The sequence below is a fragment of the Xiphias gladius genome, chromosome 2 (genome assembly GCF_016859285.1).
Source record: "Xiphias gladius isolate SHS-SW01 ecotype Sanya breed wild chromosome 2, ASM1685928v1, whole genome shotgun sequence".
Lineage (NCBI taxonomy): Eukaryota > Metazoa > Chordata > Actinopteri > Istiophoriformes > Xiphiidae > Xiphias > Xiphias gladius.
Window position 1 is genome coordinate 20856106 of NC_053401.1, and position 21228 is coordinate 20877333.

The window sequence follows — 21228 nt, forward strand, 5'->3', positions numbered from 1 at the left end:
TGCTGAGGGAATATATGATTTTTTTTGCGATGAGGCAGGATAACGCACCCATGCCTGCACTGGGGCATTGCATCCAAGTTCTGGTCATGCTCTCGGTCAATCCTACGAGGGACCAGCCAGGAAGTCAGATATTTTTCTCCTTTAAACTCAAGGACAGTCACCACACTGACTGCGTGGCTGCTTCCATGTTTCATATCAAGCAGCTGGGCTTTGTTGTCAATTTTGGAAAGAGCGCTCTGCAACCGAGTCAGCAGGTGCAGTATCTGGGACTGCACCTGGATGCTTGGTACATGAGTGTGCGCCTGTCGGAGGAACGCATTACAGCTCTGTTACAGCTGGCTCCCCGGGTGGAAGGGTAATGGCGGGGAAGGCTCATGTTGCTGCTGGAGATGACGTCAGATGCGCGCTCAATTGTGCGCTTAGGATCGCTGCACATGAGAAACCTGCAATGGTGGTTTGCCCGTCTCAAACTACACTCGGGACAAGACAAGCTCCGCAGGCTTAGCATGCGGCAGGAAGCCCACACAGGGCACAAAGTGTGAAGGTGCCTCTCCTCCTCGCTACTGTAAGGTGGAGGATAAACCACTTCAGTTAAATGACTCTTGACCTGAAGGAGGAAGTGATGCCCTTCGGCTGAAGGGATGAGTTAGGTCGCAGTTCTGCCGTACCCCCTTCCTCACCGACAGACATGCAGGAGGGATGGACCGACAGAGCACAGAGGTCTCCAGCCCTCTTAGCAGAGGTTCTTTTTTTCACTTTCCTCTTGCTCTGATGCCGTAGCGCAGCGGGCGCTCACCAAGTGGGTTGCTGATACACAACGGGGGGATCAGGGGGTCAACGCTAATTAAGAGGACAAGCAACAGCAAAGACACGACACACCCTGGGCATCATTTATGGCGTTTCAAATCACCGAGGCAGGGAACAGCTTTTCTCGCTGGCATTGAGCAAATGCTGGGAATAACTGCAAATGGTCAACAGGTTTAAGATATGTAAAAAAAAAAAAATTGCAGTGTGTTTGCTCCAACCTAACCTACTCAGTCAACCTTAAACCTTACAGCTGCTGTTTCTGTTTTCATAGCCGCTGCAGTGGAGAATTATCTTGGCTGAAATTAAAAAAGGTTTTAAAAAGTCTTCATATGAGGCTGATGAAAGCTGCTGACTGATCCCTGTCTGTATTGTACTGTGGTCACTTTTATTGTGTCCGTGTTACTTCTTCATTGAGCAGCAGTGTGTTAATGGTGAGTATTTCCCCTTCGCTGATGAATCTCTCTCTCTCTCTCTGTTCTTCAGGCTAGGTGTGTGGGTGCTGACCTCAGCGTGTAACAGGAGCGCTGATGAGGTCAACTTCCTGGTCTACAGATACCTACAGGAGCCAGATGTCCTCTCAAGTCCTTAGATTCATCGTGTCTGCATTTTGCTGCTCTGCTCTAGGAATGCACTGTCAGATGGTAATTAACAACTTGGTAATTCACTTTTATTAGTGGTTTGCTTTCCTGCCAACCCGCTTTTTGTTTTTCTTTTTTTTTTTAATGTCAAGAATGTGGTCAGACGTCCGACTCTGGATATCAGTCGGCAGAATCATGTTGAAAGTGCAACAAGTATGCTATTAATTAAGTAAGTGATGTTTCGGTTTGAACATTTGGAAGATCCAAATTATAAGACAATTTTTTTTTCTTTTTCTTAAATAAAAAATAAAAGTAAAAAGATAGATGTGAGAGGGAACATGATTTTGATATTTTTATGAAGCAAACAAAATAAACGCTACCTTACTAGTCATTCTGTGTAAAAATCCTCCTCCATGAAGGTTCTAATGTTCAGTCTTAGTCGAAACTGTGTTAAAGAGGAGCTGGTTCAACTGTGTGATCACTCTGAAGGCTGCAGTTTGTGCTGCTGTTGAACTGTGTTGTGTTGTACAGAGGGGTGTTGCTGTTTTTTAGCCAACCCTCAATGATATAAATAGGGTGGATATAAATGGACCCAAAACTAAATCCTCTAAAATGATCCTACAGGTGAATCATCCATCCCTCCATCAGCTATACCGCTTATCCTTTGAGCCAATCCCAGCTCACTTTGGGCAAGAGGCGGGTACACCTGGGACAGGCTGCCAGTCTACCACACGGCCACAGCTGAACCAACCAACCTCTTTAACACAGTTCCAAAAAAAAAAGGAATGTCATGAAGTATATCTCCAGGTAGTTGGTTTGAATTAAAGTTGTTACTGACTAAAGGGCTGCTGAGAGAAATGACCATCTCCGTTGTTGCTTGCAATGTGAGAATATCCCACAAACACCTGAGAGAGTCACATCAGCCAGTCCATCATCAATGGTGCTCTGGTTCCCCCTGCTGCCCTCATCAGCATCATCCAGAAGGGCCTACAGTACGTTGAGGCTGAAGTCAGCATCAATGAGGTGGGACACAAACAAGATCATAGAAACTCTTTCCTTCTTTTTGCACCCGTTGTCATGCCACTGCTCAGTCGGAGGTGTGGTTGGTTTCAATGGTTCGTATCATCCTTTTTCTGGTGATCTCCAGTGTTCAGAAATATACTTTAACTTTGGTTGAACACTTGAAATATATGCGTGCATATATGCGCCATTCTGTTTGCGGCCCCTCACTAGTTCAAAGTCAATACCGGTCCCCGCACCTGGCCCTAACACACCTGGAAAACAAGGACACTCACGTTAGAATGCTGTTCAAAGACTTCAGCTCAGCATTCAACGCTATCACAGCACAACGGCTGATAGGGAAGCTGAGCACACGTCTATGCAAACTGGGTCCTGGACTATCTCGCCGGAAGAACGCAGTCGGTGAGGATAGGCAACAGAACCTCTAGCACCACTTCACTGAGCTCCGGCTCTCCCCAGGGCTGTGTGCTCAGGCCAAAGTGAGCACCCCCCCGCTGACCATCAATGGACTTGCCGTCGAGAGAGCCAGTAGCACCGAGTTTCCCGGGAGTGCACATTGTGGACTACCGGACGTGGACCACCAACGCCTCCGCTCTCACCAACAAGGCCCAGCAAGGCCTCCGCTTTCTGCGGAGACCGAGGAAGGCAAACGGAGAGCCGATTCCATCTTGTCTATAGACCTTATTGATTGGAAAAACCACAAAAATGTACGCTACAGTATGAAAGTAAGGGTTACTTACGTCACTAAATGTCGCAGTCAACACGACTACAACTTTTAGTGATGTCCTGTCTGTAATATATGTTGCACTGTGGAGAAGATATTTTGCTCCCGTGTGTGTCAAGTGTGTACTACGGAAGTAGGAAGGAACGTCAAGAACATGATCTTGAACTTGAAGATATTGAACTGGGGGCATCGACCATGCCAGCTACTGGCCCGTAGCTGCTAATCTCCTGCCTAGCAGCGAAGGTGACTCCCAAGCAACGTTTCTGAGGATTTCATACAAACCTTTCATTTCACTCTGCATTGTTGTCATTTTTCACAACAGCACACAGTATTTGAAATCTTATACTCAACAACCAGTCCCTTTAACAGTGTAGCAAGGCTAGATAACATTTTTACAGTTTCAGCTAGGCTTCATAATGTGAACTCTCACACTTTTTCACAGAGTAATTGAGCCAAAAAAAAATTTTTTTCATACCACCCATCAAGATTTGACTGAGCCAGTAAGATGATGTGTGTGTCCAGAGCAGCTCTGCCCCTGAGAGAGAGGGGGCTGTGGGGAATGTGAGGAATGTGAGAGCAGACTTCTTGGAGTCAACAAGGTCACTACCCAAACAGTAGCAACACTCACCAGTCCAGACGGACCTTATCAATATACTGCTCAGAGCGTGAGGGAGAACAGCCTCTGTTGTCGAGACAAGGACACGTTATCAGTGTTTTCAATTTCTCCTTCTGTCAGTAGTGGTAGGAAAGAGGAGGAGGAAGAGGACGCCGAACTAACACACAGTGGTAATAAAAATAGCAGCAGCAGTGGTATGGAGGTAGCATTAACTGGAGTGTCGGGCAGAACAGAAGATACCTCCTGACTGATGAAGTAGCCGTTTTAATCCAACCCGGTCTCCTAGAAATTACGCTTATATGCAGCAAATATGCAACAGCATTTGAACTTCTATATCCACTTGTAGTGACTCCAGCATTATTAAAATGTTTATGGTTCTGTTTAGACATCCTTGAGGTTAGGGGGAAAGTCCACAATGAATAGAAACGCAACGCGCTGATAACATTGAACCGAAAAACCACCGTCTTTCCCCGAACCTTGACCAAAGCGCTTTTGTTGAATAAACCACAGTCGGGAATCGGGACGTGAACCCTGGACTCTGATGTCGCATTCTTGCACTTGTTCACCCACCATCCACCCCGACCACCTCCCTGTGATGGTGGCGGTTTCTTCTTGGCGTAAGGCAGCCAGCCATTACAGTTGTCACCACAACATCATTGGGAAAACAATTTAGTGATATGTAAACATTCAATCTTTATAGGAGATGGGGTTGAATTAACCTTTTAAAGAAACTGATGTTCTGCAATATGATGTTCATTTGCTACGACCTTCACAGTCACCACATCTCTACCCAACTTTGCACCTATAAGCGGTTTGGGAGTGATGTGTAATACAGCGAATAACTCTTGCTGCTTGCCGTACTTTCAAACCGATGCGGCCCGTTTTTGCACGGAACAAGAAGTGTCGATTTTGTCCCCAGTCTCACATTCAAGTTGCACAAGGACAAATGTGAACTCAAGCCTTAAGCTTATACTGCTAACTTATTAATGTTAACATGACATTAAAGAGTTAGTGTTAGCTAGCAATGTGACAGAAGTTATGTGATCCTTAAATGTTACATTTTGCTTTAAATTTAAACTTTATACTTTAAGAACTTTGTTATATTATATTATGAAACCTCCTCAGTTTCTCACGACTGAGAGCAGAGCTCAGTGGTGTGATGACTTGCTGCTATACTGCCATTTCTATAAATAACTCTTGGGTGGCCTCATATCTCCTGTCTCAAGCTGTCATTCGGTCCCAGATTCTCAGAAGTCAGCAATGGGTACAAAGATTAGGCTCCCCAGCCCCCCAGGCTCATAATTGATCCCTGCCTCTTCCACTAAGTGCCCCCCCAATGCCCACCCTACCCCACTGCCCTTCCACCACTCTAAGCCTCTAAATTAATCGAGTAACATGAGTAGGTAACGGATTCCAAACATCCTCAGCTTTAAGAGTAACTTGCCTTTCACATCTCCTTCCCTAAATCTGTTTCCACTCTCGCCCCTCGTCCCTAATTGTCATGAGTGCTACAGTTTCCTCAGACAGACAAACCCCTCCTTTGTGTCTCCTGTTTCTGCTTCCAGATTGAGAGGAACCAGAGCTGTGGGTGTTGGCCAGCCCCTGTACTGTATACAACAAGCACTAAGGCCATCAAACACCATCCTTGCCCCTGGGGTCCTTCAATAGTCCATACTTCTATGAGTGCTGCAGAGTGCCCCAGCCGCATCGACGGCATTTGTTATTTTGCCGTGGGGCAGAAATGTGCACACTAAAAGCCATTTTGTGAGCAACCAAGATTAAATCTCGTAATGCAAACGGAGCGAATGGGACGGGGCATTTTGGAGGTTTGCCGGTCTGCGTTCCCCGGTCAGCGTGTACACGATTAGAAATGAATCGCAAGTTACGCTCTTGGTGTAACAGTTATAAACAGTTGGTGGCATTCAAACCTGCTGATCCTCCGGGCAGACAGAACAGCCAGTAGAGCTGCTGCGTCCAGTGAAGGCACTGTAGGTACTTTATATGTCCAAGCCATACTGTAGCTTCCTGACTGATTTTCCCTTCAGTTGTAAAGGGGATCACCATTAGATGTACGTCTTTGTCTTAACAAAGACTCTAACTACATGGTGTTTTGCTATGCTTGCAGTTCACACAAGCTTCCTGTACCATGGATATTATCTGCTACTTTGCTGATACAACATCTGCTGGATATCACGGGCTTTCTTGACACGTTTCCCGTTACTTATCTTCTAAGGACAGTTTTCTGCCCCTCGGGCTGTTGCTGCAATTGACAAATTGTGATCAACCAGAATTCAAAGAATGGCAGTTATGCCTCTCGTTACAAGCTTTCAGTACTTTACTGCCTGTTAGCCTGGAATTTATTTTTATTTTAACAATTTAAGTAAAAATTCCTTAACAATATAATGTTTGATTGCATTACACTTTGCTGAAGTAGGCTAAACTCTGTAATGATTAAGGAATCAACAGAGATAATCTCAGGAAGCGTCAGCTCTGTTTAAAAAAACGTACACGACCTATTGAGTTTTTCTTTGTATGTAGCCTGTGTGATGTCTGTATGGAAAGTAGTGAAATTTAATGATGATCTGGCAATAAGACGCCAGCCCTAAAATAATCCCCATACAGACACAACTATTACTTTGTGTAATTTAGACAGTCCCCTCCCGTGATACTGCCTATTTGATCCCCTCCATCACTATGGGGAGGATGAGGATGGCCGATACCGGGGTCCTTTTGGTGATGTGACGAGGTTGTCAGGGCGTCACAAATAGAAAACCTATTGATTGAGGTTGCATTTTGGGAAGACATCCAGGGTTGGTCACTCAGCTCTCTTACATAGGTCATGCAGTAGTGATCCTATGGGTGTTAAGTTACTAATGAAGCTGCTCTGATGATCAAGGCTACATGGAGATACATAGCTTTTGCTCCTTGGTTGTTCTGTCTTACACTCATTGGAAGCTACTTATAGTCATGATCCTCAAGGACTGGCAGAAAAGCAACAGGTTCAGAGAGAGCGGCACAAGGGGGATTCCTATGTCTTTCTCCACATCGCTGATCAGCACAGAAACAGACAGGGACTGGGAGGAAGATCTACACCGTGCTTACTGTTAGCTTCTAGAGAGATGTGTCAAGAGAGTACTGAATTTTTTGGTCACAGAAAAACTGATAAATCGTTTAAATGGTTTTCAACACAGGCTTTATATGGCTGGTCAACTGGCCAAACAAAAACGGGTCAGGCCAAAATGAAGTATTTGTACGGCCGCTGCTCTGAGACATGTCAGCTTAGTCAGGGTGACAAAGTTCTTACTTTGGTGCCAAAGTTTGTTGGGCCATATACTGTGTACTGCATCTAATTGCTACACCTGACCACAGGAAAAGAAACCAACTTTGTCACATAAATTTGTTAAAACCGCATTATGTGCACACACCGCCTCAGGTGGTGTGTGCCTGATGACTCTACTGCGCGGTCGCTCGAAAAACTCGAGTCACTTCAAAAATGTAGATGTTTTGTTGGCTTACAGAGTTGGCCCGACTAACGAAAGGTTACCCGTCCTCACTAGGAGAAAAATAAATCTGATTGGACAAGACATTAATGTGAAGGCGGCGCAAAACCAACCCCTCCAAGATTCTAACGTGTTTCTGAAGAGAAGCGAAAAATTATTGATGCAAAAGTCAAGTACATGCTTGATAACAACACTGCTGTACCTTCTTCTAGTTGGGCTTATCCAGGTTTGCTACTTGAAGAATCTTATAAATCACACAGATGCCCCACAGACTTTCGCAATATAAATGCTGTGACAAAGCCTGACTCTTACCCCATTGCCCCGTGTTGAAGACTGTTTTGATCAAGTTGGTGGAGCAAAATACGGAAACATAACACCATCTGGCCTGTTCGTCTACAGTCATGAGTTTTGGCCTCCATAATGCACCAGCTACGTTTCAGCGACGTACCAATATGGTTGCTGATGGTCTTGAGGGTTGCACTGTATATTTGGACGATGCGGTGATATATAGTAACACCTGGAAGGATTATATGAGTTGTATTGGTGCCTTGTTCGAACGACCAGCAGACGGGAACTCGCCAGTCATTTGAGTTTGAAACATGCAACTGTGACATACACTGTGTCACATATACTGGCTCTATATACAGTATATATGTATATATATACACACACAGTATATATGAATATACTGTGAGTATATACAGCTGATACGGTATATGTCTACTTACAATTTCGAAAGTAGAACAAGAAAGTCACATGGTTTCTAGATATTTTATTTTTATTAACTGTTTTAATGCAAACTGTGAACAATAACTGAAAATATTTCCTAATGCAAAGGACTAAAAACGGAACAAATACAGGAAGTGACCTAAAGGCCACAGGACAGTGTTTGTCCACAACAAGGCGCCATCTATCACAGCTCCGTTACTGCCTGTGTCACTGGTGACAGGGGCACTTGCATAGTTGATATCGTCATCTCAGTATCAAAGATAACTTCAATATAGAATACAGTTATATATTTTATGTGTGTGTGTGTGTGTCTACAACATAGCACTTCATCCATGATTAAATAGGCAGACCAAATGCTACTACCCCAGACCTAGGAAATCAAAGGGAGAAAAGTCCAGTATTTGTCAACATGGATGTTACATGATTTACATGTTTACAACTCCTGTTGTAGACAGATGGTAAATGCAGATACCAGCAAGACCAACGTCAAATGGGGCAAAAAGCGCGAGCCTCCGCTAGCCTTCTAAAAGCATCAATCTAACAGAAATCACCTCAAGCGCTTTTCTTTGAATCATATCGAATGTAAACACAGAGTCGTCCCTCTGAGCTCCTGCGGCACACTGCAGAGCAAACCAAGGCCTCTTCCTGCTCCCCTGGTCCCAAATCTCTACAATGTTATCACGGCCAATATTCATAACGGAGGAAAATCTGAGAACAACACGCAGGTTGACAAATACTGAAAGTTCCCCTTAAGGCAATAAATGTATGCAGTGAGTCTTGCAGCTTTTGCTGACTACAAAATAGCTGTTTTGGAAAACATGCACTTTTCCTTGTGACAGATTATACATCAGAGTAAGTGGTCTGTGTCTGACGCCCGAGCACCCACCTTCATCTCACAATATAATCACCTCTCTCTCTCTTTACTTTGTCAATCCGAAACACAGATCTCCTAACTATTTTATGTATTTGAACCCTTGGACTCCCCCTACACAGGCACAGCCATCAATCAGCTGTGGTTCCCAAGTCGGTCTTTCAGAGCTCTGTCTTGCCCTCGCTCACTGAGCTGCTTGCAGCTCCACCCTCGGCCGCGGAGCTGGAGGCGGAGGGGGCCGTGTCTTTGGGCTGGAAAGCCAGTGAGGCCGAGTTAATGCAGTAGCGTTTCCCTGTGGGTCTTGGTCCATCGTCAAACAGGTGTCCCAGATGAGCTCCACACTGAAACACAGTAGGAAAGATTGATACGCAGCTTTTTGACAGTCAATGAAACAGAGCTCATGAGCCACATGAGCTGCGACATTGTTTGTGTTCTGCAGTAACAGGGTTGTGCACTACTCCTGCATAACCCTGCTGCTCCTCGTGTCCCCCAAACCACTGGTGCTCTTGGAGGGCATAGGGGGCATAGAGGCCATGGGTCTGGACATCAGAGGTGGTCACGGTCAACACCTCAAGCAACATGTGGCCTACTGGATCTACCACCTCAAAACCACACGTCTCCCAGGCCTACATGAAGAACTTCTTACTGTTGATATTATGTCAAAGGTGTGGTTCATTAATTACTGTTACAAGGAATATATTGTCAACTACTGAGTTATTTTTATGTAGTCATTCGGATAAATTTGCATTTTTTCCTCTTAAGTCTGGTTCATGTTGTTTGACATTGGCCTTGGTGGAGGTCTGTGCTCTGCTGTGCATATTTTGTAGTTATTTCTGTTTCTATTTAAGTTTCAAGTTTTGACTGGTCGTATTTTTCATTTGTCTTTGAAAAGCTGCAGACAAGCTGCTGCATTTGACTTTAGTCTCACAGTGACTCTGTGGTAAAGGAGTAAACAAGAGATACTGTTAGGGTGTAATGCAGTGTTTCTACTTGTACCTGGCTGCAGGTAGTCTCCACTCTGTGCATCCCATAGGAGAAATCATCTGACAGAGTTATGGACTCCTCCTTCACAAGGTCAAAGAAGGATGGCCAACCTGAACACATGACGATACCATGTTATGAGCGTGTCGTGCAGAGGAGAGTGATAATTAGTCATACTTTTCATCTGATGTGGGCTGGTGTTAGATTTGGAGAAAAAAAATGAAGCCTGTTTACACATGTGAAATGACTAGGGCATGTTTATATCCAGGTACATGGACAGAGCTGGAGACGATATGTCAGTGAACCAGTACAATGTAAAGCAACCTGATACAACATCCCTGAGGTAAATATGCACAGCTCAAATTGTTCATTTTTTGGTGAGACTGGATCAGAGGAGGCTTGATTTACCTCTTTTTAGTTTGTGGTGATGTATTAATGGATTAAATGTTTTTCCCCTTCTCCTTTGTTGACAGGAAACACAAAAAACATCCTTTGACGCTACACTGAAGAACGTGTTTTTAACCATGCTACCTGCATGGCTCTAGGGTTGGTCCACCACTGTGGTCCAAACTGAAATATTTCAAAAAATGGATGAATGGATAGTCTTTTCATCTGTGCGTTTGTCATGTCTCCGATTGGATACTCAGCTTTACTTTAACTTCTATAGGAGAACCTAACCTCATCGCTGAGGAGTGACGAGAAGCACAGACACCGTTGAAGCTAAATCAGGCAGTCTCTGGAAACAGGGCTGGTATGCTTGTGTTCAGCTGGAGAGGCAGCGCCCCCTGCTGACTGACTGTGTTTTCTTATCTAGTATATGTAACTGGACCGTGATCACCATAAAACACTGAAAACTGACAGCTCAGAAAGTGTATAGCGCAAACTGGTCCACAGTCTAACAACAAACTGGCTGCTAGCTCTACATAACACACTGTTTTCAGCCAAACAAACAAGGTAAGTGTTCTGACCCCCCAGCAGAAGCGCACTCTAATTTACACTGCAGACGACTGTGAAACCACTCGGCCCAGCAGGGCCCCGATCTGATGGAGCCGTCTGCTGCCCTTCACTGGTTCAGGACGTACTGGATCCATAGACGTTGGAACTAAGTCACACTGCAGACGTCTGTTCACACTGACTGGTTATTGTGCTGATGAACCAGTTACTGATTGAGTTGTTGGTTGTAGACCAGTCAATTAAAGTGACGGAGAGTTTAACCTGTCGTGTCCACTGGATGCGGCTGCACTAAGGCTTCGTCTTGTCTCCGTTGCGTTTCAAATGTCCTCTGGACACGTTTCGGAAGCCAAGCATCTTCCAGCACTCTATTCTTTACCTACAAATACTCTGTGGCTGTACTTTACTAGTTTTTAAATACTGTACAAAGCATGCCGCCTTGTCTTCAGTTTGTATTTCCTGAGCAGTGTACATTATCAGAAGAAAAAAACCTAGAATTCTCCTGCTTCACAGACTGTGGAAATGTGACACGTACCTACAAGAAAAAGTAGTTTTTCTGTATGTACATTAAGTCAATAATTAACAAATAACAGCTTTTATGTACTGTACATTCAAAGAACTGCTTCAGGAGCGTGACCTATTCCAGCAAAAATAGACCCAGCTTGTAAAAATGGAAGCGTGAGAAAGTGGACAACAGGGATTCAACTTACCTGATCCTGAGTCAAATTTAGTGTTTGAGCTATAAAAGAAACAAAAATGTCAGTTGTAAAAATTGTTTATTTCATGCTTTAGAAAAAAATACTGTCATCTTTCTAACATTATTCTTTTACACTTTAGTGGAGTTTTATGACTCCCAGCATCTGACTAACAATAAAGTTTTTAAAATTTAAGAGCTAGCTAGAATTTACAGTCTTCCGGTTTTCATCCAGCTGATTATTTTAGCTGCCGATTCTCTAGATGGGTAAGACGTGCCTACAGGCAACATTTCTTTCTGTAAGCTTAGGTCAGACCTACACCTACACACCAACACTGGAGTTAAGCACTTGTTCACGCAAAGAAACGGTGAAGTCCTTACCTGAACAGCTGGGCCCCGCAGACAACACAAGTGTAGGTCCCCTCATCTTTATGATGTGTGAACTCACCAGTGAACGCACTGTGGAAAAAGGCTCTATCAGTAAAACTGAATGCTGAAAAATGATGAATATTGCCAACATGTGTCCAACATGAAATATATATTTGCAATATATGCGGCATATATACAGACAGGTGACAAATTAAAGGAAAAACCTGAAAAATTAGTGGAGAATCAGGATGACGGTGCCCCCATACATAGGGCATGAGGGGTCACTGAATGGTTTGATGAGTATGAAATATCTATATCTCTATATATATACACACTTTCATTCTTTACATATATACACACACCAAGTATATATACTGTATGTATAGACTGAAAGTTGAGAATTCAGGATGGGTATTTATGATATTCCACAGCTTGATTTTTGATCACAAGAAAAACATATTTTTTGAAACTGAGAAAAACCATTGGCACAGCAATTAGAGGCATAGCAGAAAATGTAATTGATGTACAAGTGCTTATGGTAAGCAGGTGGTTACAGTGGTTGATCCTACCTCTCAGTTCCTCTTTCTTGGGTAATGTGGAACTGCATCGGTGTAAGGCGCTTCTTCAACTCCTCCTGAGAGAAGCTCACTGGCCATGTCTTTTTGGTCCTACATGCTCCTGAGGGGGGAGGCAGTGAGGACAAAACATGGTAACTATGCAGGTCCCCTGACGGCACCAGGAAGAAAAAAGAACTGCATGTCACAATAGCACTATCCCTTATATCCAGCTATTTTTCTACAAAGAAAAATGTAAAATCATCCTCTGTCTTCACATCATTTTGAGACACAAAAAATAATTAAAAGCAGGTGGGGCAGAAACTCTTGGCGCTGACATTTTGTTTCTTCTCAGATGTGGGTGAATCTTCACTGCTTCAAATTGCAGACATTTCTTGTGCAAGGATAACTGACATAAAAAAAAAAAACTAAAAAAAAAAACCAAAGGCATAACTTGTTTTCATCCAAAAAAACTAAACAAAAAAATAACTGATGAGCAATAAAACCTTTTAAGTGTAAATTTTTTTTTAACAAAATCACAAACCGAAGCCAAGCAGTGAATCATTTGAATATTGTGTTAGCATTTGAAATATCAGCTGTGTGACAGGAGCATGTGAGTAGAGCTACAAACCCAACAGATGCTGAAACCAAAGGCAACAAGGACCATTTTAAAAAGGAACAGTGTGGACATTTTCAACACTAGCGGCACTACTGTTTGTATCTGATACCAGCAGGTCAAGAGTGCGTGGGTGATGTGTGCATGTTCCAGTCGAATGAAGGGGAATGTATGCTAATGTAAACACAGCAGTTTCATAAAGTTTATCACAAAAAATTTAAGGACTATTTATTCATTTAATAACACACATCCACACACAAATGTCAGCTTTGATTACAAACAGTGGTCCCAGTCATTTTTGTGCCCAGATTTTGAGCTTGGTGTGGTTTTAAATTGGCAGTCCCAGTTTTTTACCTGAGTTTTGGTACAGATTTTTTTTTTTTTTTTAAATATACCAGGCACGTGTTCCAAGAGGCAGGTTTACTGATTTATCTGGATAAATTTTGCTGGAAACCCAGAAAAAGCTCTTTTTGTATGACTCCATGTTCCAGAACTCGGAGCGATGTGCTGGACTCAATTGGCCACAAAAAATGACTACAAATGGTAAGATTACTACATTAAAATCAAATCACAAGACAGAAAACGAATTGGTGCATTGCATTTCAGTGTCCTTTAGCAGAGGGTAGCATAAACCTGCCATTACTAAACACAAAGCGCTGTCATTAGTTTTCATGCAGAGGTGCAAGGGCGCTTTTTCTTTTTTTGAGATGGAGAAGCACCTTCCATGCCAGAATGAATATATCTAAGATTTTCAGTATAAAATAAAGTTAACTAAATTAGACTTTAAAATCACATAATATCTGATCAAAGAATGACTAAACAGGATTAAGAATCTCACCAAGCATTCAGTTGTATAATTGCAGTACCTGGACTAGTTCAATACTCACTGCTACGAATACAAATCACTTGCTACTTAAAAACAGTATTGAGGTCCAATAACCAGCCCTGTTCAGATTTGGTCCAATTTAGAAAAAAATTTATCGCTGTTCCAAATCAAATGTAAGAAAAGAACTGAAAGCAGCTCGCATCATTCTGATTATACACAGACTGGAACAGTAAAGACATGCTGACACACCAGCCAAGTGTTAAGGCTTTAGAGAGGCAGAGCACAGCAGGCACACAGCACCCAGTCAGTGGACCTGAGGGAAGACTGCAGGACCTCAGTGTTACAGGCTGACTCTTGGTTATTAGATGCAGCAGATTGAAGCCCGACATGGCTGCTGGACAGAAGTACTCCACCCACCACTAGAAACAAACAGCCCTCAGCAGGGCTACACCAAGGACTGGGCTGGATGAAGGGGGGCAGACAGAGGGAGAAATAACATGACAACACAGCTTTATAATGAACAGCATTAGAGACAAAATGTGGAATAAGAGCGCTGGTCATCAGGATCTGTTTGGGATTCCCACTGGTCATGCAGAGGTGAAGGACATTGGTTAACAGGCATGACGAACACTGACACACACCTAGAAAAACAAAACACATTAATACCTTATCCTGCATGGGTGAATAATTCCTTCACTGCAATCCACATACCCAGTATAGTTTGACTTTCAGCTGGTGATGTCTAAAAATAAAGTCACCATGAAATTTTAAATAATGTTAAATTAATTTCTCAAAATTTAAAGAAAACTTGTTCTCAGAAAGCAAAGTCCAACTCATCTCCCTGACTAGAAAACATACAGAAAATCTCAACCAACCGATATTACCATCGCAGATTTTTCAACGTTGAAAGCATGTGCACTCTGTTGAATGGATTTCCCATTATTACACTATGGAATAACCTGTCTATATCGTACTTTGATCCAAAGTTCAGGTTATACCAAAATAAACCAAATTGTTCAAATAAGAGGCTCTGAAAATGTCATTGTGGCTTTAAACATTGGAGGTCTATGCCGATACTTTATTAAAATTATGACAAAGGACTCTAAGATACTGGAATCAAAGCTCTCCGATACAGGGACCACTGACAAGGAGCATTTCTGATTTTCTCCAGAATACCTTTTTTCTTTAGTATGTCTTAGTAAAAAATAAAATAAAAAAAACACATTTTTATACATATTGTTACTATTATTATTATTATTATTATTATTAACTGAAAAGTTTATGTGTTTATCCATATATGAGTTTAAGATGTGGACATAGGAGCAGGATTGGACTAGGATTTAAAGTTTTGTTAAGTAGGTAATCAACCTTGTTTTTGTGGAAAAAGCACATAAGACACAAATTATTTTTCCAAGCAGAGCACTTTTATATATGTCTTAGAACATGTCTGGAAGGGATATTTAAACATGTGATTCCTCAGCCAAGGGGAGGAGGGAATGGAAATTTACACAAATACCCTCAGCAACTGATTTGTCACCGCAGACCAACTCCTGCAGCACACAAAACTGCTACTGAAAATTGAACAAGTGAAAAAGTGTAAAATCTGCAGCATTCTTTTAGCAGACAAACACAGAGGGAAAGACTCTGTAGCCAAGAGGAACAGTGTGTATGAGAGAGAGAGAGAAACTCAAAGACACATTATAAAGTTTCTTTAACCAGCACCACAACACAAGACAAAAGAAGAGCAATCTGTTATTTTTAAGAAAAATTTACCTTTCAGCAGCAGCAAATTAGATGAATTTTGGCCGGGCTCATTTACATATCTTCATAAATAACCCAACTAAACTGAAAAAACTGAGGCGACAAGATTTTGTGCCCCCGGCGGTAATTTTGTGACAGACCTAGTAAACAAAGTTGGATGATGTCGTCTGAAATATCACCGTCGCTGCGGGCATGAAATAAAATATCATTGTATGCTGGAGCATTACGACTTCCCTTGTGCTGGTTTCTGCCGAGCTTAAACCACACACCAGCACAAACCAGATCCAGTCCACTACTCCTCTGTCACCATATATGCATTCCAGCAGGTAGCACTCTCCGGACATCCGCCAAAAACAGACTTGTCCATTAGACTGCCAGAAAAGTGATTCACCATGATTCATCAAACAACACATTTCCACCGTTTCAGAGTCAAATTGCAGTGTGCTTGGTATTGTGCATAGAGATCTTAGGCTTGTATATCACTGTCTGGACATGAAAACATGTGCCACGAAGCTCCTGACAAGCAGTTACTCTGCTGATGTTGCTTCCAGAGGCATATACAGAAGACATCGACACATTAAAAGTCACTGAGCTCAATACCACTCATTCGACTGGAAACGTTTATCATTGTAGCTTTCATGGCTGCATGCTCGATTTTGTGCATCCGATAGCTCTAATTAGAGGGGGCTGGACATGTTAACTCTAAGGCTAACAGGTTACTCTACCTAGAAGAGCAGCACGCAGCGCAGGCTTGTAGACTGAGCTGCTGACCGCAAGATGCCGGGCCACGAAGAGCCCACGTCTGAGGAGGACATCCATGAGACGCACAGTCATACTGAAGAAAAAGAGAGAGAGAGAGAGAGAGAGAGCTGCCCATTTCTGTAAAAAAAATATTTAATAACCTCATTGAACATTACCTCAGCCCAGTGACGGTTGGATTGTATGTGATCTCTCTGGATCAACATGGTACAGTTCACCAGGGAAATATTCACATTATAGCAACTCATATTCAAAGCCAGTAAACCAAACTCCAAGAGGAAAAGCTCTACAAAGGCGCCTTATATGGCAGCGTTTCCAGCAGCGTACAGTATTCTACCCGGGGACATACACTGGCTTCAGAAAGTAGTCAGACCGTTCACTTTCTGCAGTCTTCATTGTGTTGCAGATTTAATTTTAAATGGATCAAACTGTCATTTTTGCCCGTCAGTACTTTTGTAAACGAGAGTTTTCGGCGTTTGATTTTTAATGAATTTGTATATCATTCTAAAAACACATTTTCACTTTGTCATTATAGGTTACTGAGTGTAGATTGGAGAAACATAGCAAATTTGATCCATTTAAAATTAAATCTTTAACACAATAAAGTGTTGCCTGATGTTACTGCAAACGAACACACCTCAGACTACAGCCAACAGCCGGCTAACAATAAAAACGCAGCTTCGATGCCTGCGTGAGAGGAAATAACTGGTCTGTAGTCTGAAACATAACGAAAACACAAAACTGCAGTTGTCACACCACTGCGAGTCTGTTAAAATGGCCAGTCGGCCTCTGATGTGGGCCCGCTACTGCCAGTGACACCTGATACCTCAGAAAACAACAGGCAACGGTCAGCCACTCACAGACAGGCAGGCAGTGACAGGTGGAGACGTTGGGACAAAACCTTCACTCCTCACCATGAAGTACCTCTAAAAAACACAGAGCCACCTGAATAGGATAATGAGCAAGCCACTCACTAGCCTGCGAGCGCCAACGCACCCGAAGGCGATTCGTTTGCTTCCAGTGGGTCGTCGTCGCCGTTACGCCCAGGCAAAGTGCTGAGTCAGTCAGGATTAGTTAAGCAGCAGTTTACCTGCTGATCGCTGTGACTGGTTTCGAGGGAGCTTTATATCATGATCACATGCGGCGCCTCATTCACAAACCTTTTCTCTATGTAAGCTTTCAATACAACACAGTGTGGATGCTGATTTCCTGAAGATGTTCGACTGAACTCCTTGTTATCATCATTCTGATTATTATTATATTTTAGTCAAGTGAGGAAGGCATGAACAGATTTGCAGAGGGTGAATGGTGGGACAAGCGTTGTTACATCTCCTGTCCATTAAAAATGTAATAGGTGCCAAGACCCCTTACTTTTCCCCCACTTGATTTTAGTTCTGAAAATGATTTTAAGTTACGCTCCTGTCGTTTGTGCTCTCGTCAACAACATGTCAAAGGTGTTCTGTGCAGAGTTTTCTTCGTAGAAACCGCATATCTGCACAAGCTTAATATGCTGATCGCACTTGCTGCCTCACAAAACCCGTGTTTACGTCAGTTTCCCAGCCTCCTGTCCTGTCTTGCCTTAGACACACGGGTTCTGACACTGTATGTGCCGTAACGAGCTACAACCCACTATAAGGGAGAAATCCAAACCCCCAGGGTAAAACCTCCTGCCACAGCTTCCTCGGGTGCTGGCAGGAGCGACCGGGGCCGAGGGAGGAGGGGGTAACTCAGCTGCGACAGGCACCGTGTTTAACGGCCTAAGAACCCGCGACGTCTTCAGCTCAAGTGAGACGCCACACGACACCGGGTGGACACTGGTAAGACACACGCAACACATAAGCCGCGGAGCAGCGCCCCGGTCCAGCCGTCAGCCGGGTGGTGACCTGTGGCTGCCACGACGGCCTCCGCCGCTGGAGGGCGGTTAGGTGTAGCAGACCGGGGAGCCTGGCTCCGGGCGCCACCACCGGGCCGGTTTCTGAGCTGAACGTGGCGGAACGAACCCCAAACGTTCGCCCTCTGACGCCATCACAGACCACCGCGAAAAAGGGCCGCGGGCTCGGACCCCGCGGCGGCTTCCTCCCTGGAACCCGGAGTGGCAGGGCGCCATGTTTTAGGGGGGGGGACGGAATGTGATCCCAGACAGCTGACGGTGCTTAACGCCCTGAAATGTCAAAGTAATTAGCACATTGTACAACACTGCGTTCCGTGGCGTCGTAGCGCGCTGCCGCCATGTCTAATTTGTGCCTGCCAACACAAGCGCCTAAAAATAACAAAAGCGGAGTCTTAGTGCTCCGTCTCCATTTCTGACAGGCTGACGGTGTCCTTTCTTAAACGAATGCCCTTATCCCAAATTCGCTTACTTATATTGTTTGTTTTCTCCCCCCCATTGCTGTATTCCCCGCCCGAGAGAAAACTCCGAAAACAAGTCCCTGTCGCCGCTAAAATTCTCCCCACGTCCCCCTTGATGCTAACCGTGAATACGGGGCCCTTCGTGGCCGAAACACCAAACACACGAGACAGAAATACGGACGACGCTGACATACCGGGGGAAAGCAGCGGCAGCAGGAGGGCGACGGTGACGGTGAGGTGCCGTGCGGCTAGCGGTAGTCTGGCGGCGGGTCCTCGGCACATGAGCTTAGCACGGGCTAGGACGCTGATCAACAGGCTGCACGCTGACGGGAGGCCCGCGCATCTCCAATTATGGCCAGGACCCCGCTCAGCGTCCGCTCTGCTCGCGGAGAGCGGCCCCGCCGCATCACAATGCCACCGGACGGCAGGACCCGACAGCCGCGCTCACTTCATTCCGGACTCGTGAACAGCATCCTCAACACGGGCACGGCGGCCGAGCGGGACACAAAACGGCGTTAACCGACGAAGCTACCGAAGCACAGGTGTACGCGGCTGTTTGGTCAGAGTCAAGGTGGATGGCGAACGCGCTCGGCGAAAAGTGCTGGAATGAAATAAAAAATAAAAAATAAAATAGCAGCAAAAAAAAAAGGAAGCAGCAGGATTAAACACTTCATGATAAGCCGAGCTGAGTTTTTTAAAAAAAGATCATAAATACACCAAAAACTATTGGGTTACTTCCCAATTCAGTAGTTCTATATTTTGCCTGTATTTTTTTCTGTTACAACGCAGGGAATACTGCCTCGGATCAATAAAGCAGTTCCCACAACTGACACCGCTGATGATGGTGGTGATGATGATGATGATGATGGTGATGATGGACAGCCATCATCACAGTGCAAACCGGGCTTTTTGCAGATTTCGACTTAAAGGACCTCTCATCTGTTGTTGGGAGCGTGAATGTTTCCGGGAGAACTAACAGCGTATGAACAGGGGGGAGAGTTTGCCTGACTCCAATACAAGAAAAAGATCCAAGAGAACCAGTTGCAGGTGCGGTGGGGGGACCTGGCAGGGCCCGACCGACAGAGAAGCACAAGAAACTATAATGTAAAAACTCCTAATAAATCTTGAATTTGAGCTGTTTAAATGTTTGAAATTTCGTTAAAACATCTGCCCTCTTTTAAATGTCCAGTGTTTTACACCTCCCCGGTCTGGCTCGCAGGTTAGGGATTCCGGTGAATCCAAACGTACAATGCAATGGAAACCAAGCCGCGCGTATTGGCTCAGACCACAGTTGTATCAAGGTACGGTGTTTACATCCAACACATCAGAGGTGAGGCACAAGCCCGGAGAGGGGCCCTCACATCAGACCCACGGCGGCGCGCCGTCCCTGCTGGAGAACAAAAACGGGATTACAGTGATGCACCGACCGCTGGCTTCATTCTGAAAGTGTTCACTTTATTTTTCTTGGTTTACACATCCCGACAATTGTTTGGAAGTGGATGTAAGGTTGATTCTTGATGAAATAAAGTTATGACACACATGTAACAGGTATAGTGACATTAAAATAGTACATCACCATGGCTGTTTAAAAAAAAAAAATAAGGAAATAAATAGAGAGAAGCGTTTGGTTTAATATCAAAGGAAACTGCTACAAAATACCAAATCTGAAGATGGGAAACTAACAAAACTACATCTATGGCAGGCCTTACTCACCCTTTGAACGGTTTCTATTTCTCAAGTCCAGTACATTGTCCAGTAGTGCAGTGCCAGTTTTAAAAAAAGCACAAATTTAAGGCACTGTTGGGTTGTCTGCTACCTACTGCAGCAGATTTTGAACATTTGACATGTGCATCATTTTGTACAATTTCACACTGCAAATACTGAATCCAACTTTCAATTTCACTGCATTAAAAAATGTAATTGTGTCTAGCGTCTCCTGGGTTTTTTTTAGCATTTTCTGGATACACGGATGCTGTAAAAAACAAACAAACAAACAAAAACAAACACAAGCAATCAGGAATCCCTAAGTTTGGTAAAGTCTCCTTACAGGGGCTGGGACATTTAGAATTGAGTGTTACAAACTGTCAACGTTCCCACAGCGCTCCTCCTGACACAAAGCGCGGCAGCATCGTTACCAGAGGCTGATACGAACAGAGACCGGCAGCGACGGAATCGGGTTCCAATCGCGGCAGGAGACGCCCGTCTGTCTCGCCAAAATGAGATGAGACGAGACGTGAAACGTTCTGGCTTCAGCGTCCTCCCTCTGGTCTGTCGGCCACGGACACACCGCTCGTTCAGAACAGGTGTGGGAGTACAATTCCATGAGGGGGGGGGGTTGCACCAACGGTAAAAAAAAAAAATACCCAACTTGAAAGAGGTAAATAATAAATATAATAAGTGATAATGATAATAACTTGGGGATATATTGGATTATATCTGCAGTAGAAAGTTTCAGGTGACTGTTAAAAAGGTACGCTCCCTGACCTTGGTATGCCCCTCCACAGTTGAGAGTCTGGGACCACT

General features: G+C 44.1%; 1 protein-coding gene and 1 long non-coding RNA gene across 5 annotated transcripts; one reads left to right on the forward strand and one right to left on the reverse strand.

Annotated features, from left to right (window-relative positions):
• Positions 1 to 8002: 8002 nt before the first annotated feature.
• On the reverse strand, positions 8003 to 19100 carry msrb3 (methionine sulfoxide reductase B3). 4 transcript variants are annotated; one of them, XM_040148280.1, is made up of 7 exons: positions 18900 to 19012; positions 14150 to 14298; positions 12410 to 12518; positions 11853 to 11930; positions 11488 to 11516; positions 9842 to 9939; positions 8003 to 9186 (listed from the first exon to the last, which is right to left on the reverse strand). In XM_040148280.1, the coding sequence occupies exons 2-7, from the start codon at positions 14223 to 14225 to the stop codon at positions 9007 to 9009; spliced, it is 570 nt and encodes a 189-aa protein (XP_040004214.1). In that variant the 5' UTR covers positions 14226 to 14298; positions 18900 to 19012; the 3' UTR covers positions 8003 to 9006. The 4 variants fall into 4 exon arrangements, with proteins under 4 accessions (XP_040004214.1, XP_040004196.1, XP_040004225.1 ...); XM_040148262.1 differs by lacking the exon at positions 14150 to 14298 and adding an exon at positions 16323 to 16432 and having other exon boundaries at positions 18900 to 19006; XM_040148291.1 differs by lacking the exon at positions 18900 to 19012 and adding an exon at positions 16323 to 16345.
• Positions 19101 to 19335: 235 nt separating this feature from the next.
• On the forward strand, positions 19336 to 20304 carry LOC120801378. Its single transcript, XR_005709094.1, has 2 exons — positions 19336 to 19809; positions 19925 to 20304. It is a non-coding gene; the product is annotated as an uncharacterized LOC120801378 (long non-coding RNA).
• Positions 20305 to 21228: the final 924 nt, after the last annotated feature.